Source organism: Schistocerca nitens, chromosome 1, assembly GCF_023898315.1.
Source record: "Schistocerca nitens isolate TAMUIC-IGC-003100 chromosome 1, iqSchNite1.1, whole genome shotgun sequence".
NCBI lineage: Eukaryota > Metazoa > Arthropoda > Insecta > Orthoptera > Acrididae > Schistocerca > Schistocerca nitens.
The window spans coordinates 276135545-276151962 of record NC_064614.1 but is presented as its reverse complement, the minus strand read 5'-3'; the positions used below and the strand labels follow the sequence as shown (position 1 = coordinate 276151962).

Here is a 16418-nt window from a genome sequence, read left to right as displayed (position 1 = left end):
ACTATAAGGCTCACATACTTAGAACATTTACCAGTACTGTTAATGAGATTTTAATGCAACATTTTGGTTTATTTGAAAATACATTCTGGATTTAAAGTGCTTTCTGAGAGATACCAGATGACACAGAGGTTAGTTTATGTGACAGCTACACGATTTTATCACGACGCTACTAATGAGTGACAATTTACAATGTTGCTTTTGCGGTGTATCTGTTTTATATCTGCACAGTTATCTGAATTCTTCTGGAAAGAAAAACATGTTTTAGTAGTAACTTTTGTGGTATAGCAACAATGAGACAGCCTTTTTCGTGGCACAACAATACGTTACAGTACAGTACTTTCTTCATCGCAACAATAAGCGTAATAACTACGATATCTATACACAAAGCATTTCACTTTTGTTTATCATGAGGTAAGTACATTGACTTCTGCAGAACTTAGCTTTCGGAGGACGATAACTACGAGACTTCCACAGAGATTATGTTGCAACAAGACGCACATTTAGCGCTACAGGACACGTATTTGAGTGATTGATTTTGTACTTAAAATATTTATTTTTAAAGATTTTTGAAGTGCAATGATACAAGGGTTTTCCGTCATACATTTCATTCCATTGCTGTAATCTGTATCACCTGAGGGTATTATACATTAATCCTCAGGGGGGTACACGCCTACTTTGTGTACCATGTGTTTGGCACGCACAAGGAGCCCTAGCTAATATGGTATTTGCTTATACAACTTTACACATCGGTACCATATTTCTCTAACACACAAATTACACAGCTATCTGATCATTTAACTGAGAGATAAACATTTTTGTTACTGCATTAGTGACAGATGTTTACGTAATTACACAGCTGAATAACTTCACACTTATGAAATTGCATTTTGTCTGTACTTTGTGAACTGTTCATATTTTTTCGGAACCATTGTGATACTATGAGAGCTTTGAATGATGTATTTGGTAAGGGAGCATGATTTTAAAGTACATTTGAGGTAGATGACACTTTTGACATGAGCAGAGAATTTTTTTTAGGTTTTGAAATTATTGGAGGAAGCTACGACGATTTTGAGAGTTGACTGAGGTGTTATGATTTTATTTTTACGACGACGATGTGTATTATGCTGCTGAGGTATGTTTATGGTCAAGAAGCTGATGCTATATGAGGAATTTGATTATGCTACATGTCTGTTATGAGGAAATATTGAAGAAGTGTCGACGAATATGTATATGTGTAATAAGGTAAGGAGTAATGAATTAGGGACTCTGCTTTGTGGAAAAGGATGTTGGAAACCAAGAATCGTATTTTAGAATTATGAAATGTGTGTAAATGCGTGAATGTATCACAATGCCGGCGAAAATTTTTTGGACACTGTTATATTCATAAGATTTTGTTTCTACACATTTGTAACCAAATTCTCAACCTGTGAATTTTTTTTTATATGAGACTGTCACTGTAGCGAAAACTGCTGTCGTAAATATTTCGGTATGAAAGGTAAGTGACCGTGACGTAATTCGTTGTGAGCGGCCAGGTGTGCCAGCCGCCTTGAGAAAAAGCCATTATTGCAAGCCCTTTTCAGCGGCACAGGTAGAAAAAAAAAGGGAGGCCATTATCCTCACTATTGATGTTCCTTTGTAGAAAGCATCGTAAATACGACACGCTAATAATAACTTGGAAACATTTTTACATCTGCACACCTGATTCTGACAAGCGTCTTTCTACGACAGTTGAGAGAATTTCTACTAACTTATGAAATGTCACATGACTATTGAATGATATTTTTATGCTTTGGTTTGCGTAATTGCTTATTTCATTTAATATCTAGTTTCTAGCTGCACTGCAGCATTGGTAAAAATAAAATTTTATAGATGTATTAATGTAAATATTTTCTGTCTACAGATCGAGTAAATAATAATTTAAAAAAAAAATGAGGGAGCACAAAAAGACATTTACCTTCACAGGAACTGCATACATAATTTTCTTTTCTAGTACTTAGTAATCTTTTGTAGAATTAGTGTTTGTGGTGCACCACTTTAATTACATAGACATTAAGATGTGAATATACATTTCCCTTGTCTGCATTGTTATCTTTAGTGTACTATTTTTTCTGCTTGAGCTATGTCATGTTTAGGTATTTCATTTCCTGCTGCTGTTTGCCAGGCATAGTGTTGTTGAATTTGAATTTGTGTTACTCTGCTAAGCCAGATTTATTTTTCTTGTTTGCTGCGCATTGCCTCATATTAGTTGTAATGTGAATTGCTTCGTAATTTAGATTTACTGTAGCTTGCTTTGCCAGCTTGAAATTTTTGTCATTGATGTTTGTGTTACTTGATTTGTGCTGCTGCATTGCCTCGTTCCTTAGTTTAGTATCTGAGCTCAGTAGATTTAAGTTAGCTTAAGAGGGGGTAGACTATATAAGTGACTGCGTTGCGATGAATTGGAAGAAATGCATTGAGAAGTCATACGAAAAAAGTACAGAAAGCAGGTATAGGTAGGATTTTCTTGGAAATAAATAATGAGGTAAGAAATATGTGAAATAAATACAGAAAGCATGCTTGGATAGGATTTTTTTGGTGGAAGCAAAGGTTGAAATATGACGAAAGATCTATGGAATGAAGTTTTGGGTTGGACTGCAGTACCAAAAGTTACACTGAAAACGAACCCTGTCCTTTCCATTGTGTTATCCCCCTATGTGTTTGTGAACCCTTGTGTATTTGTTTTCTTCCTGTCTCTGTGTAGTTTCATAGAATTTTTTTTCTAATACTATTCACTATGATGAGGAATACTGTTATCCTCAAATATAATTGGTATTAATAATATGTTATTTAACTTGTAAATATGCTTAGACATTATTTATTCTGTTTTGTTTTAATGCTCATGTGTGAAGTTGATGTTTCAAAATTTATTCTGATCTTTTATGTATGTACTCATGTCATAATTCCTGTAACACTGATGTATATGTTATTTTGATTCTTTTGTAAAGCCTGTACTACAAATGTTGTCTGTATTGTTATGTTCTTTAATGATGTATTTTGTACCTTTGTAATTGTATTCTTATGTTATAAAATTGTAATTGACACCAGGTCATCAAATTAAGTAACTTGTAAGTTCCATTTCACTGCACACGTTTCTGTTGGTCATAGTATATGGACAATATGTGAGAAGTAGGGACTGTTAGTGTTTGCACGTGTGTTAATAATTCAGCAAGGGACTGGATAACAGCATTGCTGGTTCTAAGAACAATTCCAAAAACTCTGTGAGTGCACAAGTGGTGGTTATGGACTTGCTATATTATCTGCAAGACTCTTCAATGGTGATTGCGCACCTGCACAGTCACAACAGATGGCTGCTGGCCATCTCTACAAGGACTACAGTGGGTCTGCATCTTTGATGACCCACCAGTACCATTATCTCTACAAGGACTACAGTGAGTATGCATCTTTGATGATCCATCAATACCATTATTTCTACAAGGACTGCAGTGGGTCTGCACCTCTGGTGGCCCACCAATACCGTAATCTCTACCAGGACTACAGTGGGTCTGCTCTGTGATGACCTACCCACCAATACTCTTCAAAACTTCGACTGACTCCGCTGTGGGTTTGCTCTGTTGTGGCCCATTACCTGTCAGCATGTCACGAGTCAGCACTGTCTTTCCATTGGAAGGACAACGCTACTTCTTCAAGACTGCATGGAAATCCATTACTTCCGTGTGCATTTTCTTTTACTGCTCAGACTTTGAGAAAAACACTGCAATGTGATGAATGATCAGGACTGTCTTTATGGACTGTGAGAAAATTTTAGCTTTTGACCAACATTGTATCAATAAATGTGTGAATTTGATTTCTTTGTTATTGTAATTACGATTATGAAAAATTTTAACAAATATGTATTGGCCACTGCCCCAACCAATTTGTAAATTTTTTTGTGGGGAGCATGGGGGCTATGTAAGTAGGCTGTTTAGGTTTTTTTATTGGTAACGCCACCTCTGTATGAAAATCACTGGCTGTGCTGTGTGCAGCCTGTGGCTGCTTTGCACTGTTGTAATACTCGTCATTGTAGTGTTAGGCAGCTGGCTGTGAACAGCGCGTAGCGTTGCGCAGTTGGAGGTGAGCCGCCAGCAGTGGTGGATGTGGGGAGAGAGATGGCGGAGTTTTGTAATTTGTCATGCTGCTATATATATTATGACTATTGAGGTAAATACATTGGTTGTTTTCTATTAATATCTTTCATTTGCTAACTATCCCTATCAGTAGTTAGTGCCTTCCATAGTTTGAATCTTTTATTTAGCTGGCAGTAGTGGCGCTTGCTGTATTGCAGTAGTGGGAGTAACCAAGATTTTTGTGAGGTAAGTGATTTGTGAAAAGTACAGGTTAATGTTAGTCAGGGCCATTCTCTTGTAGAGATTATTTAAAGTCAGATTGCGTTGCGCTAAAAAAAATATTGTGTGTCAGTTTAAGCACAGTCCTGTAATAATTGTTCAAAGGGGACGTTTCATAGATATTTTACAGTGTGTAGGTACATCCTTCCCGCTTGTTTTCAAACTTAGTTCAACCTGTTCCCGTGAGTGGCGCCATCACAGCATGTCGTCAAGATGCCTGCTTCACTTGACGTTCGTCAGAGGCAACGTGCTGTCATAGAATTCCTGTGCTGTGAAAACGAGGCAGTAGGAAACATCCACAAAAGGTTGAAAAAGGTGTATGGAGATGCTGCTGTCGATCGCAGTACAGTTAGTCGGTGGGCAAGCAGGTTACATGATGAAAGCGGGCACGAAAATATTGAGGATTGTCCTCGCAGCGGCAGGCCTCGTACTGCACACACTCCAGACAATGTGCATAGAGTTAACGAATTGGTGACTGCTGACAGACGCATCACAGTGAACGAATTGTCATGCTACGTTGGGATAGGGGAAGGAAGTGTTTGCAGAATATTGAAAGTGTTGGCGCTAAAAAAGGTTTGTGCCAGGTGGGTTCCCAGGATGCTGACAGTGGCTCACAAAGAAACAAGAAAAACGGTATGCAGCGAACTTCTGGAACATCACGAAATGGTGGAGATGAATTTCTTGGAAGAATTGTGACTGGTGATGAAACATGGCTCCATCATATTTCACCAGAGACGAAGAGGCAATCAATGGAGTGGCATCATGCAAATTCGCTCAAGAAAAAAAATCAAAACCCCACCTTCTGCTGGAAAAGTTATGGCTACTGTGTTTTTCGATTCCGAAGGACTCTCGCTTCTGGACATCATGCCAAGTGGAACCACCATAAATTCTGATGCATATGTGACGACACTGAAGAAACTTTAAGCTCGACTGACTCGTGTTCGACCACATCGGCAATAGCAGGATGTTTTGCTGTTGCACGACAATGCACGGCCACGTGTCAGTCAAAAAACCATGGAAGCGATCACAAAACTCGGATGGACAACACTGAAAAAACCGCTTTACAGTGCTGACCTGGTTCCATGTGACTATCATCTCTTTGGGAAACTGAAAGACTCTCTTCGTGGAACAAGGTTTGAAGATGATGACTCCCTTGTGCACGCTGCCAAACAGTGGGTCCAACAGGTTGGTCCAGAATTTTATCATGCGGGTATACAGGTGCTGGTTCCAAGATGGCGTAAGGCAGTTGATAGGGATGGAAATTATGTGGAGAAGTGATAATATTGTTTCTAAAGGATGTATCTACACACTGTAAAACTTTCAAACATGTAGAATAAAAGATGGATTTAAAAAAAATGTGTTCATTTATTGTGGAGTGACCCTCGTATAAACAGTTCATTAATAGGATTATTCTCATTAGAGTCGACAGCAAACCAGCACCGACAAGAACAGTTCAGATACACACGCCGATGTCGCAAGCAGAAGATGAAGAGATAGGGAAAGTATATGAGGATGCCGAACGGGTAATTACGTAAAGTACGTAAGTACGGGTAAGTACGTAAAGGAACGTGAAAATTTAATAAACATAGGGGATCGGAATTCGGTTGTAGGGGAGATTTTCAATAAATTTCGGCTAGTAATAGTGTATACTCTGTTCAAGAATAACAAGAGGAGGAGGTATACTTGAAAAAGGCTGGGAGATTTCAGTTAGATTACAATAAGTTCGGGCAGAGAGTCCACAATCAGGTACAGTTTTTCAAGGCGCACCCAAGAGAAGATGTAGACTCACGTCAAAATTTATAATGATGAAGAGTAGGCAGAAGTTTTAAGAGATCAGTCAGGAAGAATGAATACACAACGGGATACGGAAATACTAAGAAGTGACGAGGTAGTCATAAAGTTCTCGTAGTCCGTATATACTGTGATAATGAGTAACTCAGCAGGCAGTTCGGTTGAATGGCAGTCCCTAGAAAGGGACAATCACAGAAGATGGAAATAAAAACATAGGTGCAAAGGAGGTAACTGCGAAGAAACCAGGTATAAAGGAAGAAATACCACAGCTGATCGATGAAAGAAGTAAGTACAAAAAGGTTCAAGGAAATTCAGGAATACAGAAACACAAGACACTTAGGAATTAAATTAATAGGAAGTGCAGGGAACCTGAGGCAAAATGGCTGCATGAAAAATTTGAAGAAAACGAAAAAGAAATGATTACCGGAAGGACTGGCTCAGCATATAAAAAAGTCACCGAAAAAGAAATGACTGTTGGAAGGACTGAGTCAGCACATACAAAAGTCAATACAAACTTCGGTAAAATTAAAAGTAGGTAATGTAACATTAAGAGTGCAATGGAAATTTAATCGTTAAATGCAGACGATAGAACGGATAGGTGTAAAGAGTACATCGAAGGGCCCTATGAGGGGGAAGGAATTACCCAATGACGGGACAGAAGAAGAAGCAGGAGTCGATAGGGAAGAGTTAGGATATCCAGTACTACAACCAGAATTTAAAAGAGCATTGGAAGACTTAAGATCAAATAAGGGAGAAGGGATCGATAACAGTCCATTGAAATTTGTAAAATCATTGTCGGAAGTCGCAACACAACGACTATTCACGTTGGCAGTATGTATGAAATTGACGATATACAATGACTTTCGGAAAGCATCATCAAAAAAATGGTTCAAATGGCTCTGAGCACTATGGGACTTAACAGCTATGGTCATCAGTCCCCTAGAACTTAGAACTACTTAAACCTAACTAACCTAAGGACATCACACAACACCCAGCCATCACGAGGCAGAGAAAATCCCTGACCCCGCCGGGAATCGAAAACGGGAACCCGGGCGTGAGAAGCGAGAACGCTACCGCACGACCACGAGATGCGGGCGTAAGCATCATCCACACAATTCTGATGATTACAAGAGCCGCCAAGTACGAGAATTATCATACAATCCGCTTAACAGCTCATGCTTCCAGTTTGCTAAAAAAAATAATATACAGACCAGTGGCAAAGAAAATCGAGGATTTGTTAGATCACGATGGGCGCTGACAACCTCTGCGTTGAGCGGCGGTAAGTTCCAAACACACACATACATGACGATCAGTTTGCGTTTAGAAACGGTAAAGTCGACAGCGAGGCAGTTCTGACGTTGTGATTGATAACGTATGCAAAATTATGATGTAAAATGGTGCAACATGTTCGAAATTCTGAGAAAAATGGGAGTATAGTGTGGGGAAAGACGGGTAATATTCAATATGTACAAGAACCAAGAGGGAACAATAAGACTGCAAGGCCAAGAGCGAAGTGGCCCTATTAAAGCGTATGTAAGGCAAGGAGGCAGCCTTTTTCCTACTGTTCAATCTATTCATCGAGGAAGCAATGACGGAAATATAAGAACGCTTCAAGAGTAGGACTAAAGTTTACGGTGAGAGGATATCAGTGCTAGGGTTCACTGATGACCTTACTACCCTTACTGAAAGTGAAGAAGAATTATCGAATCTTTTGAATGGAATGAGCTGTCTAATGAGTACAGAATACTGACTGAGAGTAAACTGAAGAATGAGAAGTAGCAGAAATGAGAACAACGAGAAACTTAACATAGGGGTTGATGGTAACGTCCCACGCCCGGGTTCCCGGGTTCGATTCCCGGCGGGGTCAGGGATTTTCTCTGCCTCGTGATGACTAGGTGTTGTGTGATGTCCTTAGGTTAGTTAGGTTTAAGTATTTCTACGTTCTATGGGACTGATGACCATAGATGTTAAGTCCCATAGTGCTCAGAGCCATTTGAACCATTTGATGGTAACGAACTAGATGAAGTTAACGAATTAGGCAGCAAAATAACCCATGGCAGTTGGGGCAAGGAGGATATCAAAAGCAGACTATCACTTTCAAGAAGGACATTTATGACCAGGAGAAGTCTACTAGTATCAAACGCAGGTCTTAATGTGAGGAAAAATTTTTTCAGAATGGACGTTTGGCCCAGAATTGTATAGTAGTGAAATATGGACTGTGGAAAATTCGGAACACAAGAGATTGCAAGAATTTGAGATGTGGTGCTACTAAAGAATATTGAAAGTTTGGTGTACGGATAAGGGATGAGGAGGTTCCCTGCTAAATCGACGAGGAAATGAATATATGAATACACTCACAAGAAGAAGGGACAGTATGGTAGGATAGCCGGGAGAAAATGAGAAAATAACTTCTATAGTACTGAAGGGAGCTGCAGAGGGTAAAAACTGTAGAGGAATATAGAGACTGGGATATACCCAGAAAATATCTTAGGACGTAGGCTGCAAGTGCTACTCTGAGATGAAGAGGTTGGCACAGGTGTGGAAATCGTGGCGGGCCGTATCAAACCAGTCAGAAAACTCATGATTCAAAAATAAATGAATAAATAAAATAAACAAATCAAAAGGCTATTTGATAATTATGGAGGCCCTAACGGTCAATGAGTGGTTTCATCTGACACGCCTGAAAAATACATATGGACCCACTTTGTCGTCCTTAAGGCCAGATGTGGTGCTGGACGGCAGTTTCGTGATGATCCCTGGGGGGCTACTAACTGTTTTCCTGGAGTGCGCATTATCCTTTCCTGCACACCATCATGCTGTGCAGGCTCAAGTGTTTGATTGCGTAGTAACCAGCAGCCTTGCTGAACATTCTTTATTGTGAGAAGTAATTCATCAAATACTTCTCTCTAGATGGCTAAGTTGTCACTTATGTTCAGTTTGTCGACTTATGTTCAGTCTGTCCTGTGAGACGTGACAATGATGACGAGGAGGCCGGATCAATTCTAGAACATTTATCCACACAAGCGACATATCGTTTGCCACTTTCCTGCCTCAAAAATTCGTTGCCTTTCCGTGAGTTTTTGATAGGATATTTCAAAATAAATCTGAATCTAAGGATCCGGGAAATGAGTCGTTGTTTGCTTTTGAAATAAGTACTACGTTGACATTCCTCTGTAACAGAAATATATTTATGAATCTGTTTCCAGTGCTAAATCTTGAAAGAAGAAACCATTTATTTACATTTAAGGTAATTTCTGAGATATTTTTCCGCTTTTAGTGAAGGTAGAAAGAACTACATTTATTAATATTCTAGCTTCAATAAATATGCGCTATTTATTAAAATAAGTGCATAGCAACAATACATAAAATGTTTGTTATTATTTTGCTTTAATATTGGAACTTGTTAATTCTGTAATTTACAAATTATTTCATCATCTGTCGGAAGAAGTGAAGTAGATATACAAAGCATATCCTCTAACTTTCACGTGTCAGTCTTGGACCATACTGACACATTAGATGTCGTGTCATATCAGCTGCAAACTGTGCCTGTGCTCCATTAATCACGTAATTATAAAAGGGTTAAATTGGAGCGATGATACAGATAATATTGTGGGGAAAGTAAACCAAAGACTCCGTTTTATAGTCAGAATACTTAGAAGATGCAACAGGTCTACTAAAGAGACTTCTTACACTAAGCTTGCGCGTCCTCTGCTGGAGTATTGCTGTCCGGTATTGGATCCTTTCAGATAGGGCTGAGGGAGCAGATCAAATAAGTCCATCGCGAAATAGGGGAGAAAGATCCACTGATGTGACAAGGGAGTTGGGGTCGCTATCGTTAAAACAAAGACGTTTTGATTTGCGGCGAGATCTTTCCACGAAATTTCAAACAACAACTTCCTCGTCTGAATGTGAAAATATTTTACTGTCGCCAACCTACATAGGGAGAAATGATTATCGTGATAAAGTAAGAGAAATCAGAGCTCTTACAGAAAGATTTAAGTGTTCATTTTTCCCACGCGCTGTTAGAGTGTGGAACGGTAGCGAAATAGCCTGAAGTTGGGTCGAAGAACCCACTGCCAGGCATCTTAGTGTGATTCGCAAAGTAGTTATGTAGATGTAGGTGTAGATGTACCTCTTTCCTCATTCTTGCGCATATTAAGGTAAGGCCTTGAGAGAAATTTGACACCTATTAGACGGTAACTTAACAGAAATTTTTGTCTCGCAAACAGTCTGTTTGCTGAGCCACGTCTGCTTGAAAGGTTTTGCTTCTATTACTGTACACTTTCATCCCTGTGTTTCCACTGTTAATTATGATGCACCCTATATACAAATTTAGCACTCAGGGCACCTATGACGCCCCTCTCATTTGGCTTGTCCTGCGACCAGTCATGTTGAGAAATAAACAGAGGGCAACTAAACTTGATAGGATTGTAAAACGATAGCCTACCTGTTGCACAATTAAAGATTTATAAAGCCTTTACCATGGTTTCGAAAAATATAAATTTGTCTTCTTCAGAAGGGAAATGGGCTTGTAGCATCACATGCTAACGGAAGCAGCTGTTGGGTCAAAAGGCTCTTGTCTAGTACAATGTTCATGTCAACAACAAATATCAACAGTTGAAATGCATAACTGAAGGTAGTAGCCTAGAGCTGCAGGGCTTTGTGATGCCATTGGAGCCAGCTGACATTTAGTATGGGTTTATGATAAAGACTCTGAAGAAACTTTCAAATGCCAAGATCGCTAGTATAACATTTATTACCTGTAGATAACCGGTTTCGGCAAAACTATGTTGCCATCTTCGGATCTTGTGCCTTACAACATCACATCATCCGTTTTCTTAGTACTGTATGTGGTGTTACTTCACGTGTATATATAAATATTAGCTGGATACAATGGCACTAGTGTTTTATTTTAAATGTTTTACGCCAAAAATCTACAAAATTAGACTACTATCTTCAATTATGCATTTTAGCTATTGATATTTGTATATGATTTGCACACTGTACTAGACACGGGACTTTTGGATAAAACAGCCGTTTCTCTCAAGTTGTGATTTTACGAGTAGATTTCTCTTCTGAAACATACAAAATTTATATTTGTCGAATTCATGATCAAGGGTTAGTAAACCTTTAATTCTGCAACTGGCTGGCTGTTATTTTCCAATCCTACCACGGTTCCATGTGCACTGTTGCTGAAGCGCAACCATGCTTAAAGTTCTAAGTGCAGAACGACTCCACTGCCGTGGGTTAAGTCTCTGCAAAGGAGAAGTTGAGGAGCTCTTAGTCAAGTGCCTCACTTGGGGTAAATTAGGGCACGCATCACGGTATATGGCATGTGCACTACGGCACTAACCGCTTTTAAGTTTGTGTCAAGGGGCGAGGGCAGTTGTGTAGGATTTGTCACCCGCAAATGTGGACCCGCTTCCCAGTGAAGTCGTCCTTTCTGTGGTTACAGCACCTCGCACAGGAACATCGGTGTCTTGTCGGTATCTTCGAGAAACCTACACTGACTGGTTTGTGCATAGAGCTTCAGTTCCGTGAAATGAATCCTGCAACCACACACAATACACTAATATGTGCTGACCATATTACTAACAAGATTTTTTTTTTATTTTGTCATTTTTGTCAGGAGTGAACTTATGGAAGTCAAGGTGCGGGTGGTGCATGAAAGGGAAGATAGATGGGAGGTTTTCTGGCTCTTTGGAGCAGACATTAAAATTCAAATCGCCTCTTGAGGTTTCCTGTTGTTATTCGTCAGAGCACAAAAATGTTCGAATGTGTGTGAAACCTTATGGGACTTAACTGCCAAGGTCATCAGTCCCAAAGCTTACACACTTTTTAATCTTAATTCTCCTAAGGACAAACACACGCACCCATGCCCGAGGGAGGACTCGAACCTCCGTCGGAGCACATAAAAAGTATATTATAATCGCTTTAGATCTGATCCCTAGATTGTTCAGATTTTTGTTTCATTCTTTGCCTTTGGTAAAGTTTCATTTTGGTATATGCAGCGATGTTGTTTGTTTATCGCACTGACGCTTCTGTAAAGGAATCTGCTGGTATTCGATTGTACAGTCAATGGTCAATCAGTATTACATGGTGCAACATGTTCGTTACGGACGTGGCAACGCATTTATGACTACCTATTCAGCAAGTGCTATGTCTTTTAGGAGCTTGCTGAGCATGACAGCTCTTATTATCTGTATCAGGCACGAAACATTTTGAAGCTTTTTTGTTACTTAATGGAACCTTAAAGTCCCTCTGATGCTCTATGAATAAGGAAAAATGTCACAGATACCTTATTGTTTATTGGCAATGAATACACTTTATTCACTCCAGTATCTAATATCTTATTATTGAATTCTTTACCTTTAAACGTTTTTTCGAATGGACTAACCACCCTACTGCTTCAAGCTATATTTAAATAAAGACATCATTCCACCAGGTTGTATTTTAAAATTTTACTTTATTCACCACTACTAGTTCCGAGCTTGGCTGAATTTCAAGTGTGATATCCTTAAGTATCTGGCGGTATGATGTCTTTCTTCAACTATAGCAGGTCTGTAGTGTCTAACGAGAAGAAATTGAATTAATCCAACTAAGAAAATATGTAGACCATCTCCTGGTTCCAGAAATAAACGTTGGCCAAATTGGCAACGACTGACGATTTCTCCCATTTGACACGATTTCGTGTGAAACAGGGGCGGTAGGGAGAGAGAGGAGGGCTTGCGCAATGACATTTCGTATTTCACATACACAGCAAGTATTATCGCCCAAAATAAATTATATTCGAAAAATTATTCGTTCTCTGCCTTACAAATGGGAAAGAACGCCCCATCTATGAAATTCGACATAGTGTGTAATGAAATATGAATCTGATACTCAACAAAACAGTTATGTATGTTGTACGAAAATGACAAATGGACGGCTATGATTCATGTTCTGTGCTTTGAAGACTGAGGGGTATGTGGCGCGCCAGATTAATGAACAAAAGTGAAACGTAGAAGCAAGTATTCGTCGTATGGGCAGTTAAGAAATAGCGAGGACTTATGCAACTGTATAATTGAATTCCGATTCAACGGAAAACATTGAAATTTGTGTTTATGGTTCAAATGGCTCTGAGCACTATGGGACTCAACTTCTGAGGTCATAAGTCCCCTAGAACTCAGAACTACTTAAACCTAACTAACCTAAGGACATCACACACATCCATTCCCGAGGCAGGATTCGAACCTGCGACCGTAGCGGCCGCGCGGTTCCAGACTGTAACGCCTAGAACCGCTCGGCCACTCCGGCCGGCCTGTGTTTATGAGTACCGAAGCGTGGCAGGTAGGCCTAACCATGACATTATGCATTTATCTGAAGTCCACTTTGTGTGCAATAAATTCGGAACATCCGAAGCTATTGGTACGATACTGAATTTACTAGTTACATCAGAAACAGTGGCCTGATTGTGAATACAAGTCTGCGTTATTAAAACTATTCTGGTCGGTTTTCATTGCTATATTCGCTAAGGCCTCATTCACGCTCATTCGTGTTATTTCTTCCATAGGAAAAAGCACAGAGATTCTGTGGCATAACGAAAATTACACTCTGAGTCGTAGTGAAACGATGCTACTTGAAGCTGATCTGATAAAAGTAACGAGGTGAAATAACAGTTCACGCCACAGAACATCTGTTTTCACCCCTCTGTTTTTCTACAGATATTCTTTTATTCCGCCGAGCTGTGCTAATCAAGGCTTAAAGGGGCATCAAAAAGTAGGGGGAAAAAACAAAAAAAAGGAAAAAGAAGGAAACGGGAGGTGAGCTCAGCTGTGCGAGCACTGTGTCCTTACACCTGCAAATATTTAATATCCTGTGCTTGCACATTCACTTTTATCTCAGCGCGCGTGGCGCCGGCTGTAATCTGAAACGGGCTTAAGGCCCGCAGCGACGCCGCTGCCGCTTGTGACGGAATATGAAACGAACACTCGGCACGGAATGCGCCGGCTGTCGGCCGGCGGCCGGGGTGGGGGTTTTAAACCGAGGGCGCTCGACGTCACACCACACCACAGCGCAGCACACCACAGCACGCACACACGCTACAGCAGGCTCACCGTGGTGAAAGTTGCCGATGGCGTTCTGGATGCTGTTCGCGTCCGGGTCGCGGTTCCAGCGCTCTGCAACCAAGAGAGAGAGAAACATTGTTCTGTGGCACGTTACGGTGCAATCAGCTTCACAATTGCACAACTTAGTTACACAGAGAAAATAGTGCATAACGCGTTTTCAGGTATCATACTTGGCTAAAAGTTTACATGCTAACCTTCACCTGTCACCATTACGTGCCTCAGCTATTAACCCTTTCGTGGTTGATGAGACTCATATGCCCCACTACAATACTAAGAATTTTTAAACATTGGGACTTCTGTATGTATCCATTGCTAGCATGTACGGAGATATTTTGGGGCATGGAGAAAAATACTACTGACCATGGAGTGAATATTTAGCAGGCTGTGAGCGATCAAATGGGACGGCGTGTATTTATAGTGTTTCTGTTTCATGAAAATCAAATAAAAACATCACCTTCTCCATTCCAAGAACGTGTGAAGTACGAAATGTGTGTTTCTAAACATGACAGACTTTGAAACTTCCTGGCAGATTAAAACTGTGTGCCGGACCGAGACTCGAACTCGGGACCTTTGCCTTTCGCGGGCAAGTGCTCTACCAACTGAGATACCCAAGCACGACTCACGCCCCGTCCTCACAGCTTTACTTCCGCCAGTACCTCGTATCCTACCTTCCTGCATGGTTCGCAGGAGAGCTTCTGTAAAGTTTGGAAGATAGGAGACGAGGTACTGGTGGAAATAAAGCTGTGAAGACGGGGCGTGAGTCGTGCTTGGGTAGCTCAGTTGGTAGAGCACTTGCCCGCAAAAGGCAAAGGACCCGAGTTCGTGTCTCGGCCCGGCACACAGTATTAATCTGCCAGGAAGTTTCATATCAGCACACACACTGCTGCAGAGTGAAATTCTCATTCTGGAAACATCCCCTAGGCAGTGGCTAAGCCATGTCTCCGCAATATCCTTTTTTTCAGGAGTGCTAGTTCTGCATGGTTCGCAGGAGAGCTTCTGTAACGTTTGGAAGGTAGGAGACGAGGTACTGGCGGAAGTAAAGCTGTGAGGACGAGGTGTGAATCGTGCTTGGGTAGTTCAGTTGGTAGAGCACTTGCCCGCGAAAGGCAAAGGTCCTGAGTTCGTGTCTCGGTCGGGCACACAGTTTTAATCTGCCAGGAAGTTTCATATCGGCGCACACTCCGCTGCAGAGTGAAAATCTCATTCCGGAATCATAGACTTTGTTTTGAGACTTTGCTACACACTTCAGTAGCCGGCCGGAGTGGCCGAGCGGTTCTAGGCGCTTCAGTCTGGAACCGCGCGACCACTACGGTCGCAGGTTCGAATCCTGCCTCGGGCATGGATGTGTGTGATGTCCTTAGGTCAGTTAGGTTTAAGCAGTTCTAAGTTCTAGGGGACTGATAACCTCAGCAGTTAAGTCCCATAGTGCTCAGAGCCATTTGAACCATTTTTGAACACTTCAGTAATTCTGCTAATATGTATATAATTCGTATGTAGTGTGACATATATGCCCCAGAATACTTTATAAAATATGAAAAACATTGGTGTGTGATATATGTCAAAACAATCTTCAAATGTTATGCTGTTGTCGTTATGTTAAAAAATTGTGTGCAATACTGCATGTTTTTCATTGTCACGAGAATAAAAGTGTTTTCGCACAGATTTGTTATACTTTTTTCCATAATTACCGTCATGATAAAATCATTCTAAAATTATAACTCTGAAATTCCTAGTTGAGAGTGAAAACTTGGAACTACACTGGTGTCCAAAATTAAAGCAACAAACGGAAATTTTGCAAGGTTGCGTTTATTTGCACAAAACAGTATAAACATGTGATACTGAACTAGAAACAATGTAGAGAATACAAAATGTAAGCGACTGCAATATGCGTAACGATAGACAAAAATGTTTCCAGAATGAGATTTTCACTCTGCAGCGGAGTGTGCGCTGATATGAAACTTCCTGGCAGATTAAAACTGTGTGCCGGACCGAGACTCGAACTCGGGACCCAAGTTCGAGTCTCAGTCCGGCACACAGTTTTAATCTGCTAGGCAGTTTCAGATAAAAATGTTCTTCGTTTTTTTGAAGCTTAACGGATTTTCACACAAATTCTGACCATTGGTTAATGTGCTCAGTA

General features: G+C 40.5%; 1 protein-coding gene across 1 annotated transcript in view; it reads right to left on the bottom strand.

Annotated features, from left to right (window-relative positions):
- Positions 1-16418, bottom strand: part of LOC126243161 (lachesin-like) — a 1186501-nt gene that overhangs the window by 199990 nt on the left and 970093 nt on the right. Inside the window, exon 3 of the mRNA XM_049948146.1 lies at positions 14270-14332. Coding sequence (XP_049804103.1) covers positions 14270-14332 — 63 coding nt within the window. The remainder of the gene's footprint in view (positions 1-14269; positions 14333-16418) is intronic.